The following is a 24,615-nucleotide window of genomic DNA, read 5'->3' as shown; positions in this document are numbered from 1 at the left end:
ACACAGACATTTCGTTTCAGTAGCCTATATAACAGCCAGTACTTTCATATGTGGACATACCCACACACAGACAGTTCGTTTCAGTAGCCTATATAACAGCCAGTACTTTCATATGTGGACATACCCACACACAGACATTTCGTTTCAGATGCTTATATACCAGCAAGTACTTTAATATGCGGACATACCCACACACAGAAATTTCGTTTCAGTGGCCTATAACAGCCAGTATTTTCATATGTGGACATACCCACACACAGACATTTCGTTTCAGTGGCCTATTACAGCCAGTACTTTCATATGTGGAAATTCCCACACACAGACAATTCGTACTTCCATATGTGGACATACCCACACACAGACATTTCGTTTCAGTGGCCTATTACAGCCAGTACTTTCATTTGTAGATATAAAAATGCCCACTGACCAAAGGTGAGCGTGTGGCTTAAAAGGATAATAAAGTTAAGCTAAATAAGAGACATCGTGCCCTACGTTTATTGATTCCTTTCAAAAGTCATGTTTGAATATTATGGTTAGTAATGAGCGTGTTTGAGAAGTTCCTTCGGCCTAAACAATAACTCATCGACATCTCAGTGATTCCATTGTTCGGTATATTAATTGAATTAAATTTGATCACAGCGTTGATCTTTTATAGAATATGGCTGGTCGTCTCTATTGAACATTTTGATTAAGTATGATTCGGTGTATGTTATTAATGATCTATACCAAAGATGCGATAATGTATATCGAGCTTTGCATAAAAAACAATTGGCGTGCAAAAATAGCTGTTAAATTAATGGCAATATTGACATATTTAAGTTTTATAGTTATTAAATGATTAAAATTTATTCGAGTAAACACCACAATATTTACAAAATAGACGAGAACTTGGATTATTGAATGCGGAATGACTTACAATGGAACAAGGTAAGTTATGTATATTTAAGTATTTAAAATTAAAGGCGTTCCTATTATAATTAGTTGAAGCATGCAGCGCATCGTCTGTAGATTAGAAAAGGGCTGACTTTGGCAAGATGTTTACTTAAAATACGGTACGGGGTTGTGTTTTGTTGTTTCCATCCAGACTAGATTAAAATTATCAAATTCTTAAAAATCACATTTGTGTTCGTGTGTACATATGTACAATTAAAGTAATGCCCGGCACGAGTAGCACGAATGAGGTGATATACAATATGATGTCGTGCAATAGGAACGCATGCAAGGCGATACCAACGCACGTCAACACTTTTGAGCCATAACACAATCAGAATAATGATAACATACGTCCAGGAAAATAATCCGTACTGTGAAAAGTTAAATTTCTTTTCATACATTGACCTACAAAGGTAAAGGACTATATTATCAAGTTACCATGGTGAAATGAATGAAATCAGACTAGAGTTTTTGCCTTAATGGAATCAGATTAGTGTTTTTGCCTTAATGGAATCAGACTTGTGTTTTTGCCTTAATGGAATCAGACTAGTGTTTTTGCCTAAATGGAATCAGACTCGTGCTTTTTGCCTAAATGGAATCAGACTTGTGTTTTTGCCTAAATGGAATCAGACTCGTGCTTTTTGCCTAGATGGAATCAGGCTAGTGTTTTTGCCTAAATGGAATCAGACTCGTCCTTTTTGCCTAAATGGAATCAGACTTGTGTTTTTGCCTAAATGGAATCAGACTCGTGCTTTTTGCCTTAATGGAATCAGACTAGTGTTTTTGCCTTAATGGAATCAGACTTGTGTTTTTGCCTTAATGAAATCAGACTAGTGTTTTTGCCTAAATGGAATCAGACTCGTGCTTTTTGCCTAAATGGAATCAGACTCGTGCTTTTTGCCTAAATGGAATCAGACTCGTGTTTTTGCCTTAAAAGCTTAACGACGATATTTGTTTTGTTCAAAGCACCAAAACATTTAGGGAGAGTGGGATGGGGGGATCCTCCATGTTACATAAAAATGTAATTGGTGCCTGGTGCTTAACAGTAATTCGGCCCGTATGGCCTTATTGCATAGCGAACACGGTAATAATTATAAATTCAGCTGCCGTTTGTGTTTTTCCCAGAGCGGAGACTTCGCGCACTGCGCCTGTTGCGTGTTCTCAGTGCGGTGCACGGCGTCACGTGCACGTTGCTCCTGATTACCGCCGTCACGTCACGGTTACTGCACGGACCAGTCAACAATGGCGTCCCTCCATATTACGTCGGCGCATTCATCTCTCTATCTCTGGTCAGTTAATATTTTACTAGTACGTGGGTCTTACTAGCCTGTTGTTACATAACGGTAACCTGTAAGAACTTAATCAAACACTTAAAGGAAAATGCCATTTTCTTGGTATTGCCAAGAGGCCGTGGGTCCAAACCATTTTGGGACACGCTGTCTTTACCTCTCAAAATTGGCAGCAGTACTGGCCCCAATTTCTCGAAACTTCTTAAGCTTAACAGGCTTAAGTCGCTTATTTCAATAACAAAAATACATACTGAAAATAGATTTTGATAAATGAAAAATGGTTTATTCTGATCACCATACAGATTATTCATACATAATTTCTAAAATTTCTTGAAGAAGTAAATATAACTCATTTTATAGAACAACAAAAATAGTGAGATAAGCTTAATCCTGTTATAAGGGACTTAAGAAGTTTCGAGAAATTGGGGCCTGGTGTCTGCACAATCGAGGTTAAGAAATTTAATTTTAACAAAACCATACACAAAGTATTTACTTAGATTAATAGAAAATATAACAGGTCTTTATTTTGCCATTGCAGTTACCTGTTGTTGCAGTCCTCGGGTTGGTCATGTATGTGAAGGCGAGGCATTGTCTCAACAAACTTGAAACAGCGAAAAGCATAGGTTGTCAGGTAAAGAGTTCTAGCTCTTGAGTATTCTAATTTGAAATAGGGGTCCTTTGCTGACAGTTTGCAAATCACAACAACTTTCAACTAATTGATTGAGGTCAATTGTGTACACGGCGGGGATTAGAGGGACCGTAAATTGTCCTCTTGGCAACTAACCAGATCTGATATTTTGTCTGTAAATCGTGTATTTTTTGTTGTTAAATTTAAAAAAAAAAAATCCGAGTACTGAGTACTCGGACGTTCGATCGAGTACTCGAGTACTCGTTGCCATCCCTAGTATTAATCATTATACGTAACTAGTTGGCCGCCGCCTAGGACTCCTATTGAGTTGTTGGAAGGTCGACGGTTAAGATTTTGTTAAACCTAATGTAGAGAGGAGGAAACAATGTCAAAAGAGTGACAATTTAGGGTCATACAATTTTAAACTTGTCCTCATCATGCCGTTATCTTATGTAATACCATGTTTGATTATCAGGGCACAACGTCAAATTTCAAGATGTCTGTCAACAGTTTTAGAAGTTTTAACGTGAAAAAACCTCTTCTATCACAAAATAAGATAATTATTTAGGGCTGACTCCGACCGTAAGACCAATTTGCTCGTCTTGAAGGAGAAACTTGTTCTGGCATTGACAAGAAAAAGATTAGACAGAGGACCATACAACTTTAGAATATGATATCGCAAGTTGTCGTAACAAAACCAGTGTTCTATGCATGCAACCATATCCTATTTCCAGGTGCATGTTTACTCCATTCTTCTTCTCGTCATCTTGGTGCTGTGTGTCGTGTCTTTCATCATCACCGGTGTCACCGGCATCTGCGCCGCGAGTGAATGTTCCTACATGGAGGAGCCTGCCACCAACCGCGCCCTGGCGGCGACGTCTCTTGTGTTCATCACAGCCTGTGTCATCACTAGTGCAATATCCCTGGCCGTTGTGTGCGTGTACTCAAACAGTTTTGGAGTAAGGTTATTTACCCGCGGACAGTTCCAAGTGTCGGTCATTAACCCGGCGCAGGACGCGTATGTTGCCGGTGCGGACGAGCCAACGGTGACGCCAGTGGTGCCGCTGAAGCCCTCCACCTCTGCCCATCACGCGCATTCTCACACACACCCGGACCCTCGATTGGCTTCGCCGCCTCGAGACTTCGCCACTCAACATCTACAGCACTATCTTACACACCAATACAAAGAAAGGATTCGTAAACGACGAAAGCGAAATAAACGAAGACAACATGAACCCCAAGCACACACCGAACAAACAGATGACCATGTAGCCTCTTATTTCAATATCCATAGTCACAGACAAGCTGAGCGCAAGGCGTCTTATGTTCTGCCACCGATAGCCGGCCGGGCATCAGTGCCAAGGACACCATTACGTGACATAAGTCCTTCATCTCCACCGGAATCACCGCCGTCAGTTTCACACGCCTTGTTTCCGCCACCATCATCGTCAAATGTTGGAAGCGCACCTCCCCCACCCCCTCCATCGACGACGCCCCCGTCTACGCCAACCACCGCGGAATACACGCACGCTATGTTCCCCATGTCCTCAACTCCGCCTCCGCCATCTAACTCTCCGCCATCTGCAGCCGTCTCCAACTCACCCCCGGACTCCATCACACCGCCACCCCTTCCCCCTAACCTCGTTCACGTAATACCGTACGGTGGCTTCCTGGATGACGAGGAGGGTCCGCCGCCCTATTACTTCGAATGAGCAGGTTACTTAAGTCCCTGGTGGCTGTTATAACTTGAATTTGTTGGCGCTGAATCAGTAGTAGAGCAGACCTTGGAAATTAGTTGTTACTGAGCATTGCGTTAAAAGTGTTGTTTGTTGTCTTATTTGTATGATGTTTTGTGGATAAAGCTTACATGTGATATTGCAAAATTAAAAACCTCATGCCTACGAACGGTCATAATTGTTACATAATCGATTAAGTTGTCTATATTAAGCCAAGTTGCACAGTTACGAGTTATTTTGTTTCGTTTCTTTCACACTATCAATGCGATGAGTTTTTCGCTCGATTGTGGCGAGAGTCCGTTTACCGGATATAGTGGCGAGTATATATGTGTCCATTTTAGCGGTCATGAGAACGTGTTAGCTAATTTACACTCGCACCCGGGCCGCCCATTCGGCGAGTGCTCCATTAAGATTGTTAGTCATTTTAGGTTTTTGGAGCAAAGTGCGCAGACAGAATGTAACCCTGTTTAGAGCTTCCCGGGTTCATTAACGTGCACCAGTGTATAGCACTGTCACATGGGACCCCCATTTAACGTCTCTCCCGGAAGACGATTAGTATTCTTAAGTGATGCGACGGGGAACCTGCGACCCCTGGATTGATAGTCAAGTGCGTTACCACTAGACCACGGATCCGCCACTTTCCCCTGAACACGGTTGACCCTTGCTGACAAACGGGGGCTTCAAAATGCAATCAAAACGACAAAGGGTAGAACTATCTTCAGATATTTAAGGGTCATTTCCTTTCAATGAGTTTAGCATGATTGCGCAAATTATATGTTTGTCACATTCTCTATGTTTTTCAAACAATACACTGTCCAACTTTGGTCTGCATTCATACACAAAATGCTAACCTTGCTGGCACATGTAATAGACCGCTAGGGGATCAAGAGGAGAGAGCGCCCGGTGCACGCCGCCTCTGAAATCGTCCAAATCTACTTTTTATTTCAATATTGGAGAACAAAAGTAATAAGATACGCTCATAATGCACCACTGCCGACTACAATTTTTTTTCTTGAGGGAGTAACCTCAAACCCCCATGCAAATAGTTTATGCCATATACTTAATTAAGGGACGTATGTCGAAAGATGGCGCCCCTAATTAAGTTACGCCCCCTCTAACGTCAATTCCTGAGACCGCCCCTGTAAACCCCTACAATATTAAACTGGTTCGTGTTGACGTATACATAATCATTATTATTATGGTCATGCGTACACATGGAATATTGACCTATGTTATAAAGGCCGTTGTTAACCTTAGCTGTGCATTTGGGACGCCCGTGAGTCTTGCATCAAGCAAGTTCTCACAGAATAGTTTGTTTAAAATACAAATCGGACAATGCCCTTAAAGCTGAGCTCTTTTGCACATTTGACCTCAATAAGCCGACGTTGTTACATGTTTTCAGGGCCGAATTACAAGAGAATAAAACTTCAGCATGTAGTAACAGATTGATAAAGGTTGACGTAGATCGCAACCTTAACTTGCCCGGGTTAATGCCCTTGGTCTTTGGCGCCTCACAGAACAAAATAATCATGCTATGTTCTAGTTTGGCTCGTTCCATTCGAACGTCACGAAACAGATTTTCGAAGAGTTCACACTCCATGCATTGTTTCATTCCAGCCGAAAATCGTGCTGAAATATTTTTAAATACAAACGTTATCTGTTATGGTTATGGAAGACCCTTTCCAAAATATTGAGTCACACTCGAGATTGTTCGTATATATGGACCATACAGGGCCATTATGGACAATACAGGGCCAATATGGACCATATAGGGTCAATATGGACCATACATGGCCAATATGGACAACACAGGGCCAATATGGACCATACAGGGCAAATATTGACCAAACAGGGCCAATATGGACCACACAGGGCCAATATGGACCATACAGGGCAAATATTGACCAAACAGGGCCAATATGGACCACACAGGGCCAATATTGACCAAACAGGGCAAATATTGGCCAAACAGGGCCAATATGGACCAGACAGGGCCAATATTGACCATACAGGACCAATATCGACCACACAGGGCCAATAGGGACCACACAGGGCCAATATGGACCATACAGGGCAAATATTGACCATACAGGACCAATACGGACCACACAGGGCCAATATGGACCACAACAGGGCCTGAATCTGGGGAAAACTATAACAAAGCACGCATGAGTTTGCATAGGACTGTTTTATTCACTTAACTCATATCATGGATTGCTGTATTAGGCTATATCGCAGTTGTCAATATACACTCATGCATGAATTTGACCGACACAAGATTGAAAGTTGAACTTTGGTGAAAAACAAAGTTGTACTCATAAACATGCAAAATCCAAAATCAAATCCAGACGGATTAAGCAGATGTAACCTTATTTCAGACAACTAAATCTTGAACAAAACTAATTACAAGTTTTTGAAATCATGCCTGTAATAAACTGCTACCTTATACTGACATGGAAAATGCATGTTTACATTCTTACAGATGTCATATTAACATAACGCTGTAGAACTTTCCTCATCATAACTAGACATGCTCTATGTGAAAGCTACTTCCGTATTCTATTGTCAAGACAATTTACATACTGTAATATCATGATGTATTTCCAACTTTTCCATATATATATTTAAATGTGTATTTTTGAATCTAACAATTAAACAGTGTCAAATAAAAGCTATTAGCATCATACATCTTTGCTATACATTTTTGATACTTGTTCGACATGTGAACATCTCATGCTTGTTATAAAGTTCTAGGACAACTTTTATCCATCACTATATACACAACAAACAACAGTCAATATAATCCAATGTAGGAGGGACACAACAACTATACACACAATGTTTTCCCCAAATGACAATGGCAATGCAGGCATAGATAATCACCATATAATCGACACATCTAATTGCTTAAAGCAACAACCATGTATCTTGAATAACTCTCTTATTTTCACATTTTTTCTTTGCTTGTAAATGGTGAAAATGATTGAATGAAGGTCTCCTATGTACAGTTTAGTGTTGGTTTAGATGCTGGTTGACCCCATATTATTTTGGTACCATTAAAAACAGCTTAGTGTAGGTGAAATTAATGTGGAACAATTGTAATGAGAAAAAACCCCACATCAAACAACATGACATTGAAAGGTTGCAACAAAGGCTATATGTCAGACTCAGTTGAAATAAAGGCTATATGTCAGACTCAGTTGAAATAAAGGCTATATGTCAGACTCAGTTGAAATAAAGGCTATATGTCAGACTCAGTTGGAACAAAGGCTATATGTCAGACTCAGTTGAAATAAAGACTATATGTCAGACTCAGTTGAAACAAAGGCTATGTCAGACTCAGTTGAAATAAAGGCTATATATGTCAGACTCAGTTGAAATAAAGGCTATATGTCAGACTCAGTTGAAATGAAGGCTATATGTCAGACTCAGTTGAAATAAAGGCTTTATGTCAGACTCAGTTGAAACAAAGGCTATATGTCAGACTCAGTTGAAACAAAGGCTATATGTCAGACTCAGTTGAAATAAAGACTATATGTCAGACTCAGTTGAAACAAAGGCTATATGTCAGACTCAGTTGAAATAAAGACTATATGTCAGACTCAGTTGGAATAAAGGCTATATGTCAGACTCAGTTGAAATAAAGGCTATATATGTCAGACTCAGTTGAAATAAAGGCTATATGTCAGACTCAGTTGAAATAAAGGCTATATGTCAGACTCAGTTGAAATGAAGGCTATATATGTCAGACTCAGTTGAAATAAAGGCTATATGTCAGACTCAGTTGAAATAAAGGCTATATGTCAGACTCAGTTAAAATGAAGGCTATATGTCAGACTCAGTTGAAATAAAGGCTTTATGTCAGACTCAGTTGAAATAAAGGCTATATGTCAGACTCAGTTGAAACAAAGGCTATATGTCAGACTCAGTTAAAATAAAGGCTATATGTCAGACTCAGTTGAAATAAGGCTATATGTCAGACTCAGTTGAAATAAAGGCTATATGTCAGATTCAGTTGAAATAAAGAGGAAAATTACAAATTGCAATTACTTCCTCTATAATGTATTTTCGGTCGTTTATTTCACCTATCAGTTATGAGCAAGCTCCAGCCTTTCAAATAATACCAAAAATATTGAGGACTAACAAGGCAACAAACTTTTACATTTACTGCTATAAGTTAACTAAAAAACTTAATTACACATCGAAACCTTAAAGCTGCACTCTACACTTTTTACAACTTTTTAAAAAAAATTCTTTGAAAGAGCAATTTTTTGCGTATATATCTGCAAACCAATGATATAAGATTGCTGACAAAAGATCAGATCGCAGATTTTCATCTAACAAACAGTTTAAGAAAAATGCATAAAACATCAATTTTTGAACTTAAATATGAAAATCTGCGATCTAATTTCTTGTCAGCAGTCTTATATAACTGATTTCTGTGGATTTTCGCATAAATTGGCACGTTCAAAGACAAAAATTAAAAAAGTTGTCAAAACGTTCAATCTGTGAAATTGCAGCTTTAATAATGGCTGGCAAAATTGGCTTATATGAAACATACACCCACCTGGGACAGCAGTGATAGCTATGACAAACAATAACAGATTAAGTTACACGAAAATGATCTTATTCAAGGAAGTTGATTATGTTCTTACTTTCAATTAAGAAGCATGGCTTATTTGATTTCATTTGAACTGTTGGGATCCGTGTAAGTGTAATAAATCGTCATAGAAAAAAAGGTATTAGTAGTATACTATCAATTACAACGGATACATGTAAAATCATATGTTTATGAATTATAATATCAAGTTATATTCAGTAGTATTTCAGAAAATACATAACAACAAAATTCATTATGCTATTCATTAACTCTACATGGGGCCAATTGTTCAGATTTTTGTTTGAGTTAACAATTGTTGTAAATGTCATTGCTGTTCACTTCAAACATAACTGCCCTGTGATCTGCAGTATTTCGCACAAAATTTGATATTTAAAGGAAAACAGATATTTATTTTGAGATATTTTGAGACAACTTTGTCAGCTGTGCTTGTTTTATCCAAATACGAGTCAATGATCAAAAAGTTAACATTGCAAAGTTAACAATGATGCTGCTAAACAATGATGCTATCTTGAACAACTCTCTAAACAATCAGCCCATCAGCTCTCAAAAACAAACAAGAACATAATATTATGAAACACATCCTATTTTTGTAGTAACAATTTCATACAAAGATTATGAGATTAAAGTGTAGGCCTTGTTGCATTATAAAGGTGTAATTTTACACTAAAAAAGTCATTTTTCTGATATATCATTACATGCTTTTAGGGTGATTTATAGAGATCTATCAGTGAAATAACACTGATATTCCATGGTTACAAATTATGTAATAAGAATTTGATTTTTTTCAACAATCTCACTTCCAAATCAAAAATGATTCCAAAGGACTGGGACTCAATTTCAACAATATCGATTCCATAATAATGTTACATTCGCATACAGTTTGACACACTTTTCTAAAAACCTTTAACGATTTTATATCCAAATAGTTTGTTTCAGTGTTACACCACAACACATTATCCCTCATGATCACAGAGAGTAAATATAACATGCCACTCGTGAAATACATCTTTTGGTACTCCCTCAGTGAAATATATTAAGATCTTACACTGAAACAAACAATTATCGTCTTTACATATGTTTTTACACTTCAAGTTCTTCAAACCAGGAAAAAAGAAAACTTGAATCAACATGGCATGGGCTTGGTGCAAGATGGCTGTACCTCAATATGGAAAAAAAACAACATTACAACAATCTTACACTAAGCCCTCGTTGTGGTTCCAAGGTACCCGACACCCAAGTATGCTTAAGGTAGTTTGGATGCCCTGTAACTCATATCATTTTGGTATCATTTGAAAGGGTTTTACTTCAGTATGTGCAGAAAAGTCATGTAAAATGTAAAAAGTAGACAGAAAATAATGTAACTTTTTATTTGTGAAATAGGCGTTTTTCAAATCTGATTTTGGTTGAAATAGATTATTTATTTTACATGATATTGATAAGCAGTATTAAGTAGTTATATATCTTTTCAAAACAGAAACGATACCAGGCATCTCAATTTTACATTTAATGGTAATAGTGATTTTAGAAAACTAGTTCATTTTCGAATCTGATTCCTTTACTACAAATCAACCCTGAGTTGTTTTTAATAACTCTAACATATTTAACAATAAACTCTGGTTAAATTACCAACTACAACAAAACTGTGTCCACTATATACAGAAAAAATTGGGCAGAAAAAATTCCCGACAAGTCAACTTAGCCATAACAAAACATATATGCGCATAATCACTTCCGAAACTTAATAACAGTGTATATATCCTATTGCACGCTTTCACCAAAAAAGCCATAAGTTAGAACTTCATTTAATGCTGCCAACCTTCATATCTTTTGTTTTTTAGATCAATTATTTTCAATAATAAAAAAAAATCTTAAAATCATACAAAATAAAGAGAATACAATGAGCATTTACTGTCTCAGCATTTTGAAATAACAATTGTTATTTAAATATCTTCTGTCTGGTAGTATCTCCACAAGAAACAGATTTGTCTGATTCCTAAAATGGCAACATTATTTAAACTTAATTTCTCAGAAATGAAAAATAACCAGAGGGCAGCATTATTGCATGAAACAACAGATCAACATTACTTGTACATTTAATTATTATTATATAATACACCAGGCTGCTGTGAACCTCCTGGGAACTGTTATATCTTGTTACAGCATATACCACCTAAGGGTGATATATCAACAAACAGATTTAAGTGTAACGGGCATGTTATACTGCAACTCACATTATGTTCCCGCTCATAACATAGTATATCATTAAATTATACATGATCAAACAAAGTTATTTTATTTATTCATATAAGAACCATCTTATCAAGAGGTGTACAATTAAACTTGTAAGAATATCATTAAGGGTTAAAAATTATGTCTGTGTTCATCCAAAATGAAATGAATTGTTCTAAACTGACAAATCAAACATATATTTTGGACGTTTTTTCGATTAAGTAAATGCACTGTACGGTATTGTTCTTGATAAGATAAGGCTCTATTTATTAGTGCAATATATGTTTGTTAGCTGGCAGTAAAACAATAGGAAATGATAAATGCAAAAAAAAAATACAATTATGAGAATCATGGCACTTTACTATAAAGATTTAACCGCATAAATTCTTGACAAGATTTCCACCTGACATAATGTCTGCTACCCTATACCGCATGGAAACGTTCACCAATGATTCATATAACACAGGCAGAAGATAAGATTTTTATTTAATATGTTTGATTATAATGATGGAGTAAATAATAAACTTGAAATCAGATACAAACAACATGTTACTTTTTATGTAAAGGCTGCTTCTCGGGCAGCTCTTTTTCATTGAATATTTTGTACTTTTTTTTTTCTTTTTCAACTTTTTATAGTTTTTCTTTGTTTTATATAGAATATCATAAAAGCAAAACCTTGTTTGAAAAAAAAAATGAAGCGTATAATAAATAATTTCAACCTAATCCAGACAGGGAAGTTTTAACAACAAATCTTAACAATATTTAAACAAATTGAAAGCCTAGACATTATTTACTGCTTCCTCTGAGGCAGACGGCCGTTCATCTGGCCGGAGGGGTTTCGGACGCGGTTCTTGCGTGTGGTCAGCTTATCACAGGCGGCCACCTTGTTGCGGCGATCCAGACCCTTCTTGTTACTGCGCTTCGTTGCGTGTCGTTGTTGAACTTTTTGAGCGTTTTTTACCTTCATCACCTGAGACATTAGTTCAGCTTTTGCAGAGATTGCACGAGCACGCTTTGGCGTCTGCCTGCTTAGTGCTTGAGATCTTTTTGATTTCATATTGAGTTCATTGGAAGAATCTGAGTGATTGCTGTCATCCCCCTCGCTGCAAGATCGCTTATACACCGACATGCTTGGGTGTTCAATCAGCAGATTCTCAAGGTCGCTGACTCCAACTCGTGGCACATCGTCGCTGCCTGCAGTAAAACATGAGGGCGGAGTAAGAAGCCAGGCCTCGACAGAGCACCCATGATTAGTACGTACATATAAATGTCGGGAATGTGAGACAGGGCTCAAGGAGCCAGGGGTGGACAGTTTCGAGGGACTGGACGAGGCACTTTTACACGGGCTAGCGTCACTTAGCAAGCTACATGAGTCAGGTGTGTCCCCATGGTTACCAGGGTAACAGGTCACATGACTGCGGAGCGCGGCGAGGTGCGAACCATGGCCACAGTCTGCAAGAGACAAGAGGACCAACATCAGTCCTGTCCCAGACACGTACAAGTAGATGGTGCAAATCTTAGAAATGAAAATGTATACACATATAAGTATCGATATATTTATAACTTAAGTTTATTTACTTTATTATCAATAGTAAACATTTGTTTAAACAGAAATTGAGGGTATGAGACTACATCTACATGTGCTATATTTACAACAGTATGACAATGTGCATACATGAATTAAACATCATACTCATAAGAAAAAGAAAAGGAATTAAAAAGATGTTCAACCATAAGGACTGTACAAAAAAAAGAGAAATTACAACTCATATAGTTTTACTTTAGCATATCATTTTCTATTTAAACATTTATTTCAAGAATCTTCTTAAATTCAAGTCAAGTTCACTTTCATTAAGTTTCACTCAAAAGATCTGCTCTATTTGCTATATTACTACCGGGTATTCTACACCTAATTACTGTGCACCTGTGGGGGAGCCCATGTGACCTTGCACCTGTGGGGGCCTATGTGACCTGTTACCTCTGCCATGTTTCAAGTCTAACCTAATTATTTATTAACACTATTCCTGTAACAATCCATGCAGTTATTGTTAATGCACTAAGAATGATTAAGTAAAAGATAGGAATTGAAAATCCACATAACTTATAAATAAAAAGTATAACAGGTATACCATTTAATGATTACATGCAGTAATGTACCTGAATTTGCTACTTTAAATACTGACTTTAGAAGGCCATTTTAACATTAAGTTTATTTTCCTGAATATATGAAAAAAATAAATCTATGCGGTCTGTATTATCTTTACATGGTATTGGTATCTTTATAGTGGGGTCGTTGACACTATGTTAAGTTAGCCAACGAGCAGAAACATGCATACTATGCTTTAACCACATACACAAAAACAATGAAACATCACATATAGTGTTCAGACTCAAACCTCTGCCAATGGAATCATCGGACAGATTCACATTTAATAATTATGATGGGCCTTGACAATCAAAACTTCATTAAGCAGATTACAACTGCCAAATTTCCATTTAGTAAAAAAACTTCCTGCCAAATTTCCAACAAGTCATTAAAAGTTTTTTTATATATTAAGAAAGTTATTTAGAAGCTTATCAATATGGCCTAAAAAAAACAACATTTGGTTCAGGTTACTCGACCCTACCTACGGAAAAGGCGCCGACCCTACCGTTTTTGAACAGGGTTGTTTTCAACCCTGTTCAGTGTAGCCACAATCTCGACACTCACAACATAAAATTCCTATTAATAGTTACAAATGTCCCCAGCCGATTTACCACCAAAAATATAGTTTGAGAAAGTGCAGACTTTATAAATTGCAAGCTATGTTTCCAATAACCGTGGTAGATTTAACAAAGCAAGAAGCAATCATAACGCAATATCTATTTAAATAATTCAATCTGTTGAACTTAGATAAAGATAACATTAAAGTAGTATCCCTGCACCAAAAAATGAATGAACATCGAAACGTAAACAAAGAATTACTATCCACTCAAAGCGCATCATATCAATCACGTGACACAATGATGAAGCCAAGTGAATTTACAGTCGAAGAGAGATAATCCTGTAATGAGATAATGCTAGTTAATCAGATTTCTCTCCCTTGACTTTGTAAAAAAGAAGCGGGAAATCTCAAGCTTGATTGATTGTCGTGCACAGATGAAGTCTACAGAGATGTTTGTTTTACTTTGTTTTAGAAAACTTGATTGTTTTACTTGGAATCTGATGTTCTGATGGTTAGTATTGATTTGCATTTGTAGTCTTTTGTGTTTGTCTTGGGTTAGCAATGGATTGGAATGATCATTCAGCTGCATTTATTTAGTTTTGTCATGTATTTTATGACATCAGCAGATTTTGTATTTAAAACCAGAATGGCAGTTCCATGATATTCTTTTAGCCTCTTTCCATATACTAATATATGTGGGTTTGGTTACAGATGATAACATGCATGGATAACAGAAGTCACCATGGGAGTACGAGGGAGTTACTAAGGAGTGTTTGATTCCATAAATCAATAAGTTCCATGTCAATGTTTTGTTTTATGATGTACTGTGTTGTTGTTGTTGTAATCGCTTGTATTATGTGTGTGTTTTATATGCTTTAGCCATTTAATTTAATCTGTCACTGCACACGATTAAATCATATAAGATATTAGACTGTTTACGATGTTATTTAAACTTATACACATGTTTTTATTCATTATCTTATGATTGTTTATATTTATATTTCCAGGACGCTCCGATATTACATCTACATTCGATAATGTTGAATAGATATTGAAGAACACTGTGTTTGTTGTTTGAACTATTAAACTGCTACATATGGTAACCTGGACATAAAGACCAACCCTCGCTTAGGAATTACAAATGTATTCTCATCTTAAAACCTGGAATGACCTAGAAAGCAACAATCGTCTCATTGATCTCAATGATCGCCCAGTTTCCCTGCTTAAAACATCACGTGATTCCCCACGTGGGAATAACAAACGTGCTAAAGTGTGACGAGTTACCTGACGATATAGAAATAGAAGAGAGTTGCATTATATATTGTATATACACACTTTTTATGGTGTACGTATAGACGGATGTTTGTGCATTTATTATTGAAAATGGAATGTTATTGAAATGAATAGATTTCTATTTTTGATGGTTTGGTGTAAATATGAGAAAATATTGAGGATTTAAAAACTCTTTTAGGTGTTTCATCTACAATTGTTTGAAATCAATAATTTAAATTTTCATCATTTTAATTAAGAAACTTTTTCTCTTTAATATGTTGTATTTTCGAAGTTGTTTTGTGGCAAACATAGGCAAACTCTTTCTAATGAGTAAAGTTTGATGAGTATATATATATACTCATATGTAACACCACATGATGGAGTTCTGCTTGGATTGGTTACATTCTCCATCCTTGTTTGCCTTCTTACACAGCATCATTAATTTTATTGTCAATAAAATATTAATTTTTCATTTACCATCATGCTCATTAGAAAGAGTTTGCCTATGTTTGCCACAAAACAACTTCGAAAATACACCTGGGACGGCCCCTGTGGTTGTTTTACACAGGGACTCTTAGATTCACTGTGCATCTTATTAATACACACATGATCGTGAATCATAATGGTGAAAACCCGTATTATTGAAAACCCTGTTCGTGCAGCGCTATCAGCGCTTTGATTATAGTCAGTTTGAAAAAAAAAATGAAAAACTAAAAATTAAAAAAAAAAAATTTTATTATTTTTTAATTGCTTTTCAATATATATGTAGATTAAAATCTTAAATGCTTATACAAAAGATAACTTTAACACCATTCTCCAATACTGAAAATAACATTCTTATATAAAGCCTAATAAAAAAAAAAAAAAAAAAGCCTACCTACCCTATCTATTTTTGAAAAGGATGTAACCCTAACCGAACAATTATTTTTTTTAGGCCTATGTATGGGCACCTTCTTGTAAAGAGGCATTCATAAGACTTTTTGTGCTGAACACTAAGAGAGTAAGTATTTATTTTTGGTTTTCTAAATGATAAGTCAGCCCCAGGCTGTGCCCGGCCTACCAACTCAATCGCATAGATTAGAAAACCCAAACACTTACTTTAACATGTATTTAATAATTATTCACTATACATGAACATTTACCATTTAAAAAAATACTGTGTTGCATGCAAGTTAACTACAAGGTGTGAACCATTACCAACTCACAATACAAAGCAGACGAGACTACACATTCTATGTGCTCAAGACTTATATATATAAGTATGTATATACTGGTGGATTAAAGAAACTGTGCATGCATGTATAACCTTTCTTTATAAAGTGTGACATGCTTTGAGAGTACTTTCTTAAGTTTGCATCATATGATAGTTAAAATTCTATGTAAAGAGATTGAGGTGGAAGTGTTACCAATGAAGGCTTCCCATTTTTTTTAACAAATTTTGTATGGTGCAGTTTCTTTTTTCTGCTAGCATATTACTTCTCAACCCGATGTAATTCTCACCATCATGTTCAATGACAACCCAGTCTTTGTCTCCTGGGTGAGGCTCTGTCTCCATGGCAATGGATTCCTGCTGAGTGGGCTCATTCTCAACCTTCTCTGGCTCTGCAGTGGAACCTCCAAACAAGTAACTGGCCCAGCTCAGCATCTTTCCTGGAGGAAACAACATGATACTCAAAACATTATTGTGTGATCTACTGAGTCTTCCATTCATTGAAGCAAATGTAACAAGTTTTGAATATGTTTTATTAATACTTCATAAAATTGTACACTTAACTTAAACAAAGCTTATTTTATTGTACGATTTTATATAGTATTAATAATTCACATACATCTATGAAGTCATTACCAGTGTATACCCGGTAATATTTTATTTCAATTTTGCTGAGTTTGAAAATAAGGTTGAACACTGTCCTGATCTGACCGGAGGTGTTACATCACACCCTGATTGACCGACCACTTGGCAAGTGTACTCACTTCACCTGGCCACACGGTCATAATGTCAATGACCAGTTACAAATGTTATTTATAAATGTGCAGATGTCAGCCTCGTGTGCAATTCACATGAAACATGTACTACCTTGTATAATATTTGCACTGGAATATATATTTGACAGCTTACATCAGCAGACTATCCTCTGATAAAATATATCCATCAAACTTTTATTTATGGGTAAAATTACCTCCGAGTCATTATCTTTTCTAAATGCTGATGTATGAGGACACTAAAAATTGTAAATCTTTATCATGATGTCATCATGCATAAGGCACTGATCAAATTCATGAATAACATATCCCTGGTGGTGACTAATTGAACATGAAATTGCAAAAGAATGTAAAATTAAATCAAATAATATATATTCTCATAATATATGTAGTCATGTAATTAAGTTTAAATTCACATCAAAATTATGAAAAATCTTACCGTTTGCATCAATTTTGATCATATCCAGATTAGTTTCTTTTTATGATGATATTTAGCAAATAAAACAGCAAAATTGTTTCACAAAATATGCAACTACTGCCAACCAATATATATATATATATATATATATTTATCTACAATTGTCTATAGTTCAATAACAGCTTTTCATTAAAAATCTGGTTGCCATGACATGATTATAACAACCAATCATGAAAATCAATACTGTCGGCTGGGAACAAAAGACCTGGGGGTCATAGAGACAAAGGGACACCAAAAAGGGCTGAAAACTGATAACATCTGCTGACAAATTCCTCTACATGCAGGCACCTGTCATAGGCTGTCAAAGCTAAACTGACTTTACAGTGTTAAGAATTTGTCAATTTAAATATTCATAAGTTTTGGTTATTAGAAAAAGGAAATCGATACTCAGTGATGCAAGGTGATTTAAAGATATAAACAGAAAACAAGTGTGTATTTGATATATAGTCAATTAATGTATTCAAACAATGTCAAATAGGACTCAGTACAGACAATAGACATGTCACGCTTAGTCTTTAACATATTCGTTAACCTCGTTTTTGTGACCACTACAAATAGGAAAAGCTATTACCTTGTCGCAATGTTATCCCCAGGAAGAAAGTAAAATGTTTTAGAGCAATAACAACAAAAACATGATAATACCAAATAGTCTTACAATTAATTCAGAAAATAAACAATTGATCTTATTTTCAGCGGAAAAAAACTTCAATGCAAGCTTCTTATATGATTAAAACAATCTCTAGAATTTATTACACAACATTGTGAAAGTGTCAACAAGTGTAATCGGGGCTGTGCAATATTGCATAATTTTATTTCAACTGATTTTAATAGATGGTTACCAAACAAATACAAAAGGGAGACATTAACATGCCATCAAGGGGGCGGAGCCAGAAGCAATAACCTGAAAGTGAATGAACTAGAGCTTCATTACTATCTCATTTTTATTGCAATTGACAAAATGAATGCCCTTAGGATACGAAATAAAGTAAAACGAATGTCTAATAAATTAACAAACAAAAATGTATTCCAAGGCCATAAACACATAGTGGTTGAAATCATCTGGAGCAAATGGGACTGCAGTCGTTTTAAAAATATTCATTTTTTAAATTCAATATTATGGGTTTGAATCTAAAGATTATTTGGATTTCACAGGAAATAGCTTGTGTCATAATTTTATGATGTACACTTCTATGATATGCCATGGAAAGTATGAGGGTATTTGCCATGATGCAGTTCTGCTCAATAAAATATACATCATTTTAAATGCAAAATTTGCCTTGTTTCAAAACTAACTTTTAATACTAGGAATGAATTGCAGAAAAATCTTTAGGTTTGAGTGTAAATGTCAATCATCTGTTAGTTGAGATAGTTGCACTTGATAACTTCTATCAAAACACTGGTAGTGTTAGTCTTTAGGTTTATTTTCAGTCAAGGGAGTAGTCATTGTTTTAAATGAATGTGCAACATATTTCATGACAACAGGAGGGCCACAATGGCTGTCATGCATTAAAGACAAACCTTTGTAAAATTTTCTCGAACAAACAAACAACCAAACAGTCTTAAATTGGGTAGACTAAATTTTAACTCAAAACTTAATTCAATGACAACTACATGTAACTTCAGCTTCATAAACAAAGAAGAAAACAATATGTCAAAAACTAGACATGTTGATGTGTCAAAACTTAGAACCGGCATGTATATATTATATTGCTTCTGTTTCTTAAACACACATATTTCAACTGAAGGGACAAAACATGCGCAATTGAAAGGGGTGTACCTTGTCAAAAAAATGGAAGTCTGTGAAAATTAAATGTTCCCCATGCTGTGCTAGACCTGAATGTTTACATTTTCTAGTAAGACCTCCCGTTTCAAGAATAACCAAATACTGGTTGAGTACCTAAATCTGAACACTTTTTGCACTATTTTCTAAATATCTTTAGTAAGACTTGCACCACAACTACAAAAAAATTCCATCAGCATTCTAGTATTCAAGACCAATTGGTTGATATAAATCGTATTTTTCAAGATAACTGCAAATCTGCCACACAGTCAAGGACTGCCATTTTTTGTCATCAGAGTACCTAAATAATTTATGGAACAGTTTTTATTTGTGATTTGTTTTTATGTATCCTTTCAAAATTATTGTTACATGTTTTGATTTAGTAAATGAATAGTTTATTTTATTTCCATCTTTTTTTGGTCGTTTTTGTCAGTAAAAATTGATGATTTAAGTAAAAAAGTACAGACTGTACTGGTATGCTGTGATAGTGACAAGCATGATTATTATTCCCCTGTGTGCCAAGTATTAACATTTGCACATAAAAAACTTTGAATGATAGCAGCATTTGAAATACTTACCAGAGTATCGTGTTCTTTGGAACTTGTATCTAAGGCAAGCATTTTTAATAATTAAAATCATAAATAAACCGATCACAATCAGAAAAATGCTTTATAAAGGTTGTTCCATAGTTAGGTACTGATCCAATTTAGGTACTCGGCCAGTACATAATGGTTCAATTCATTTTTAACCCAATCAGATTGGAGTATTGTTTTCTTCAAAAAAATGACTTTAGAAGAAGAGGTGAAAATATGTGAATGAAAGGCCATGCCTTTTACCAGTATTTTTCAGTTGACCTTTTTTATAACAAGTTATTTTGTAAATTTAAGACCACAAAATAAATATACATTGTACTAACCTATACCATTAGAAGTATATGACCTTAGATACAGTACATACAGTATTAACAACCACTTTGCTCCATGATTAGAATTTCAACAACAAAACTGTATAAACCTCCAGTGAGATTGATACAGTACAGAGTAGTATCATTGAAAAGTGCATAATTTTACTGAGTATAATGCACATAAAGTAACTTGATAATATTTGATACATCGTTCCTTTAGACGAATGCATTATATTATTTGCAGCGTATGCGTTTTGCTGTGTAGGCATCTCGTTGAACAAGAAAATCGATTCATTTGCTATGAAACTATAAATAACTACGACTGAAAAAACACACCCAACATTTTTCGCTTAAAGAAAACACTCGTATTCTGAATTAAATTTACAATATAACCATTGCTAATCGAAACATAAGGTATTGATGTATCGTTCACCTGCAGGAATTCTCTGAAAAATATGTATTTTAGATGCAGTAGCTTGCTAAACTTGTTTGACATTTCTCCCGTTGTCAAGCGAATGAAGGTCAATCTGAGCAGAAGAAAATCAGCTGGAGGGTTCAAATATTTCCATGCGAAATACAATTTTAATTATACAAGAAAAGTTTAAATAACTTACCTTAATGTGATCCTGGAGTTTAACTCTATCTCTTGTCACAAAAATATTAAGACTTTTCGCCTAGGGAATACAATTATTTAACTTTTCTCAGTTGCGCTTTTGTGTCAAAATTTGCTGTCGAACAAGGTCGATTCAGTCGCGTTGTGTTTACGTTTGCGTCATACGTTTTGATTGGCCGGCCTCTTGTTACTGTTTCCAAAAATAGTAGGTTATGCATATTCATGAGCTATATTGTCCTATTTTAAGCAGTGGGCATGCGTGCATTAATGTTTACATCATGTGAACAGCATGCAAGAGGCCCAGAAGGGAAATTCGTAAAAAGAGTCTACCTGCACATTTATGTAATAAAACAGATTTTATTTTTGTTTAATTGTGATTTGTTGTTTGATATGAATATTATGATGTACTTATCACAATCAAAATGAAATACAGACATTTATGTCATAAACTTAAAACTATCTCTGGACAGCTAAACTGAAAAAGGGGTATCCTAAAGGGAATCAACATTGAACGGCTGAATCTAGGCCATGTAATTAAGGCTCTTCTCAGGTTTTAAATTCGGCGGATGTACGAAGATTCTCCTTCTTTTTAAACGTATATCCATGTTGTATGTTTAAATTGAATTGTCAGCCGCTTGTCCGACTGCCTCACCTGCCCGTGCCCAGCCATTGATGCCAGCCTACATACCATGGCCCTGTCACAGTGCTCCGTGACATATACTTGCCCATTTTAATGTCATGATCACACGTACAGACCGTGGCCGTACTCTGTCATAATTGGCCACATCATAAACTCAGCTCTGTCACACACTGTCCCCGCCTTTCACGCCATTTCCAATCGATGCCTTGCCAAACACTCTACCTCTCAAGTTAACCCAAGTCACACCCTGTTCTTTCTCTGCCACACCCTACCTATGAATGTTGTGCTTAACCCCGTCTCTTGTCTACCACGCCTACCCCTAACTGCAATGCCACACGTACCCTGTCCCTTTTCTGTCACAACCTACCCCTCAATGCTATAATACACCCTGTTTCTTATCAGTAACCACACCGTACCCCTCAAAGCCATGCCACACCCTGCCCCTTCTCTGCCAAACCATATCCCTCAATTTCATTGTGCACCCTGTCTATTCTCTATCACACCCTACCCTCAGTGTCATGCCACACCCTTTCACTTCACTCTCACACGGTACTCGCAGTGCCATGCCACACCCTGTCCCTTCTCTGCCACACACTACCCCTCAATGCCATTGTACACCCTGTCTATTCTCTATCACACCCTACCCATCAGTGCCTTGCCACACCCTTTCACTTCACTCTCACACGGTACGGCCTCAATGCCATGCCACACCCAGCTTCTTCTCTGTCGCACGTACCTATTCATCGATGCTATGTCACACATTCCTCTTCTCTGTCACATACTACTCACCAAATCCATGCCAAACACTGTCCCTTCTCTGCCACATTTTACCCCCAATGTTTTGATACACCATTTCCCTTCTCTGCCACACCCTACCCCTAAATGCCATGCCAAACCCTGTCCCTTTTCTGCCACACCCTACCTCTACTTGCCATGCAAAACCCTGTCTCTTTTCTGCCACACCCTGTCCCTTCTCTGCCACACCCTTCCCCTAAATGCCACGCCAAACCCTGTCCCTTCTCTGCCACACCCTACCTCTACTTGCCATACCAAACCCTGTCCCTTCTCTGCCACACCCTACCTCTACTTGCCATGCCAAACCCTGTCCCTTCTCTGCCACACCCTACCTCTACTTGCCATACCAAACCCTGTCCCTTCTCTGCCACACCCTACCTCTACTTGCCATACCAAACCCTGTCCCTTCTCTGCCACACCCTACCTCTACTTGCCATGCCAAACCCTGTCCCTTCTCTGCCATACCCTGTTCCTTCTCAGCCAAACCCTTCCCCTAAATGCCATGCCACACCCTGTCCATTTTCTGCCACACCCTACCTCTACTTGCCATACCAAACCCCGTCCCTTCTCTGCCACACCCTACCTCTTCTTGCCATGCCAAACCCTAGCTGTCCCTTCTCTGCCATACCCTGTTCCTTCTCAGCCAAACCCTTCCCCTAAATGCCATGCCACACCCTGTCCATTTTCTGCCACACCATTCCCCTAAATGCCATGCCAATCCCTGTCCCTTCTCGGCCACACCCTTCCCCTAAATGCCATGCCAAACCCTGTCCCTTCTCTGCCACACCCTGTCCTTTCTCTGCCACACCCTTCCACTAAATGCCATGCAAAACCCTGTCCCTTCTCTGCCACACCCTTCCCCTAAATGCCATGCTAAACCCTGTCCCTTCTCTGCCACACCCTTCCCCTACATGCCAGGCCAAACCCTGTCCCTTCTCTGCCACACCCTTCCCCTACATACCATGCCAAACCATGTCCCTTTTCTGCTACACCCTACCCCTTAATGCCATGCCAAACCCTCTCCCTTCTCTCCCACACCCTACCCCTCAATGTCATGGTGCATCCTGACCCTTTGCTGCCACACCCTACCCCTCAATGCCATGCCACACCCTGTCCTTTTTCTGCCATACCCTACCATTGACTGCCATGCAACACCCTGTCCCTCCTCTACCACACCCTTCTTATTGATATCATGCTATACAATGTTTATTCTCTACCACACCGTATCCCTCAGTGTCATGCCACACCCTTTCCCTACTCTGCCACACCATACCCTCTGTGCCATGCCCCACCATGTCTCCTTTCTGCCACATGCCATGCTACACACAGTCTCTTCTCTCCAATACCCTACCCCTCAGTGCCATGATACATCCAGTCCCTTTGCTGCCAAACCCTACCCCTTAATGACATGCCACACGATGTCCCTTTCCTGTCACATCCTACCCCTCAATGCCATGTCACACCCTGTCCCTTTTCTGCCACATAATACCCCTCAATACCATGCCATACTATGTCCATTTCCTGCCACACCCTACCCCTCAATACCATGCCACACCATGTCACTTTCCTGCCACACCCTACCCCTAAATGCCATGCCAAAACCTGTCCTGTTTCTGCCACATCCTACCATTGAATAGCATGCCACACCCTGTCCTGTCTCTGCAACACCCGCACAACTCAGTGTGATGGCACACCCCGCCCCCGCCACACCATGTTCCTACTCTGCCACACCCTACCCCTCAATGCCATGCCACACCATGTCCCTTTCCTGCCACACCCTACCCCTCAATGCCATGCCACACCATGTCCCTTTCCTGCCACACCCTACCCCTCAATACCATGACACACCATCTCCCTTTTTCTGTCGCACCCTACCTCTCAATACCATGCAACACCATGTTCATTTCCTGCCATACCCTACCCCTCAATGCCATGCCACACTATTTCCCTCTCCTGCCACACCCTACCCCTCAATGCAAAGCCACACCATGTCCCTTTTCTGCCACACC

At 37.6% G+C, this 24,615-nt stretch overlaps 2 protein-coding genes across 2 annotated transcripts; one reads left to right on the top strand and one right to left on the bottom strand.

Annotated features, from left to right (window-relative positions):
• The first annotated feature begins 757 nt into the window (after positions 1-757).
• On the top strand, positions 758-4,733 carry LOC128244964 (E3 ubiquitin-protein ligase Hakai-like). Its single transcript, XM_052963131.1, has 4 exons — positions 758-927; positions 2,059-2,222; positions 2,761-2,853; positions 3,585-4,733. The coding sequence occupies exons 1-4, from the start codon at positions 918-920 to the stop codon at positions 4,560-4,562; spliced, it is 1,245 nt and encodes a 414-aa protein (XP_052819091.1). The 5' UTR covers positions 758-917; the 3' UTR covers positions 4,563-4,733.
• Positions 4,734-6,755: 2,022 nt separating this feature from the next.
• Positions 6,756-21,317, bottom strand: LOC128243384 (tumor protein p53-inducible nuclear protein 1-like). Its single transcript, XM_052961137.1, has 3 exons — positions 21,173-21,317; positions 16,914-17,063; positions 6,756-12,630 (listed from the first exon to the last, which is right to left on the bottom strand). Exons 2-3 carry the CDS (start codon positions 17,056-17,058, stop codon positions 12,227-12,229), a joined length of 549 nt encoding a protein of 182 aa, XP_052817097.1. The 5' UTR covers positions 17,059-17,063; positions 21,173-21,317; the 3' UTR covers positions 6,756-12,226.
• Between the last annotated feature and the right edge of the window lie 3,298 nt (positions 21,318-24,615).

This window comes from Mya arenaria, chromosome 8 (assembly GCF_026914265.1).
Source record: "Mya arenaria isolate MELC-2E11 chromosome 8, ASM2691426v1".
Lineage (NCBI taxonomy): Eukaryota > Metazoa > Mollusca > Bivalvia > Myida > Myidae > Mya > Mya arenaria.
The sequence above is the reverse complement of the archived record's forward strand: the minus strand, read 5'-3'. Positions and strand labels throughout refer to the sequence as shown.

Coding starts and splice junctions, on each gene's coding strand:
- LOC128243384 (XM_052961137.1), bottom strand. CDS start 17,058: ATGCTGAGCTGGGCCAGTTACTTGTTTGGAGGTTCCACTGCAGAGCCA. Junction 12,631..16,913: donor GGTTGTCATTGAACATGATG/GTGAGAATTACA, acceptor GTTTTACTGCAG/GCAGCGACGATGTGCCACGA.
- LOC128244964 (XM_052963131.1), top strand. Junction 2,223..2,760: donor CATTCATCTCTCTATCTCTG/GTCAGTTAATAT, acceptor TTGCCATTGCAG/TTACCTGTTGTTGCAGTCCT. Junction 2,854..3,584: donor CGAAAAGCATAGGTTGTCAG/GTAAAGAGTTCT, acceptor TCCTATTTCCAG/GTGCATGTTTACTCCATTCT.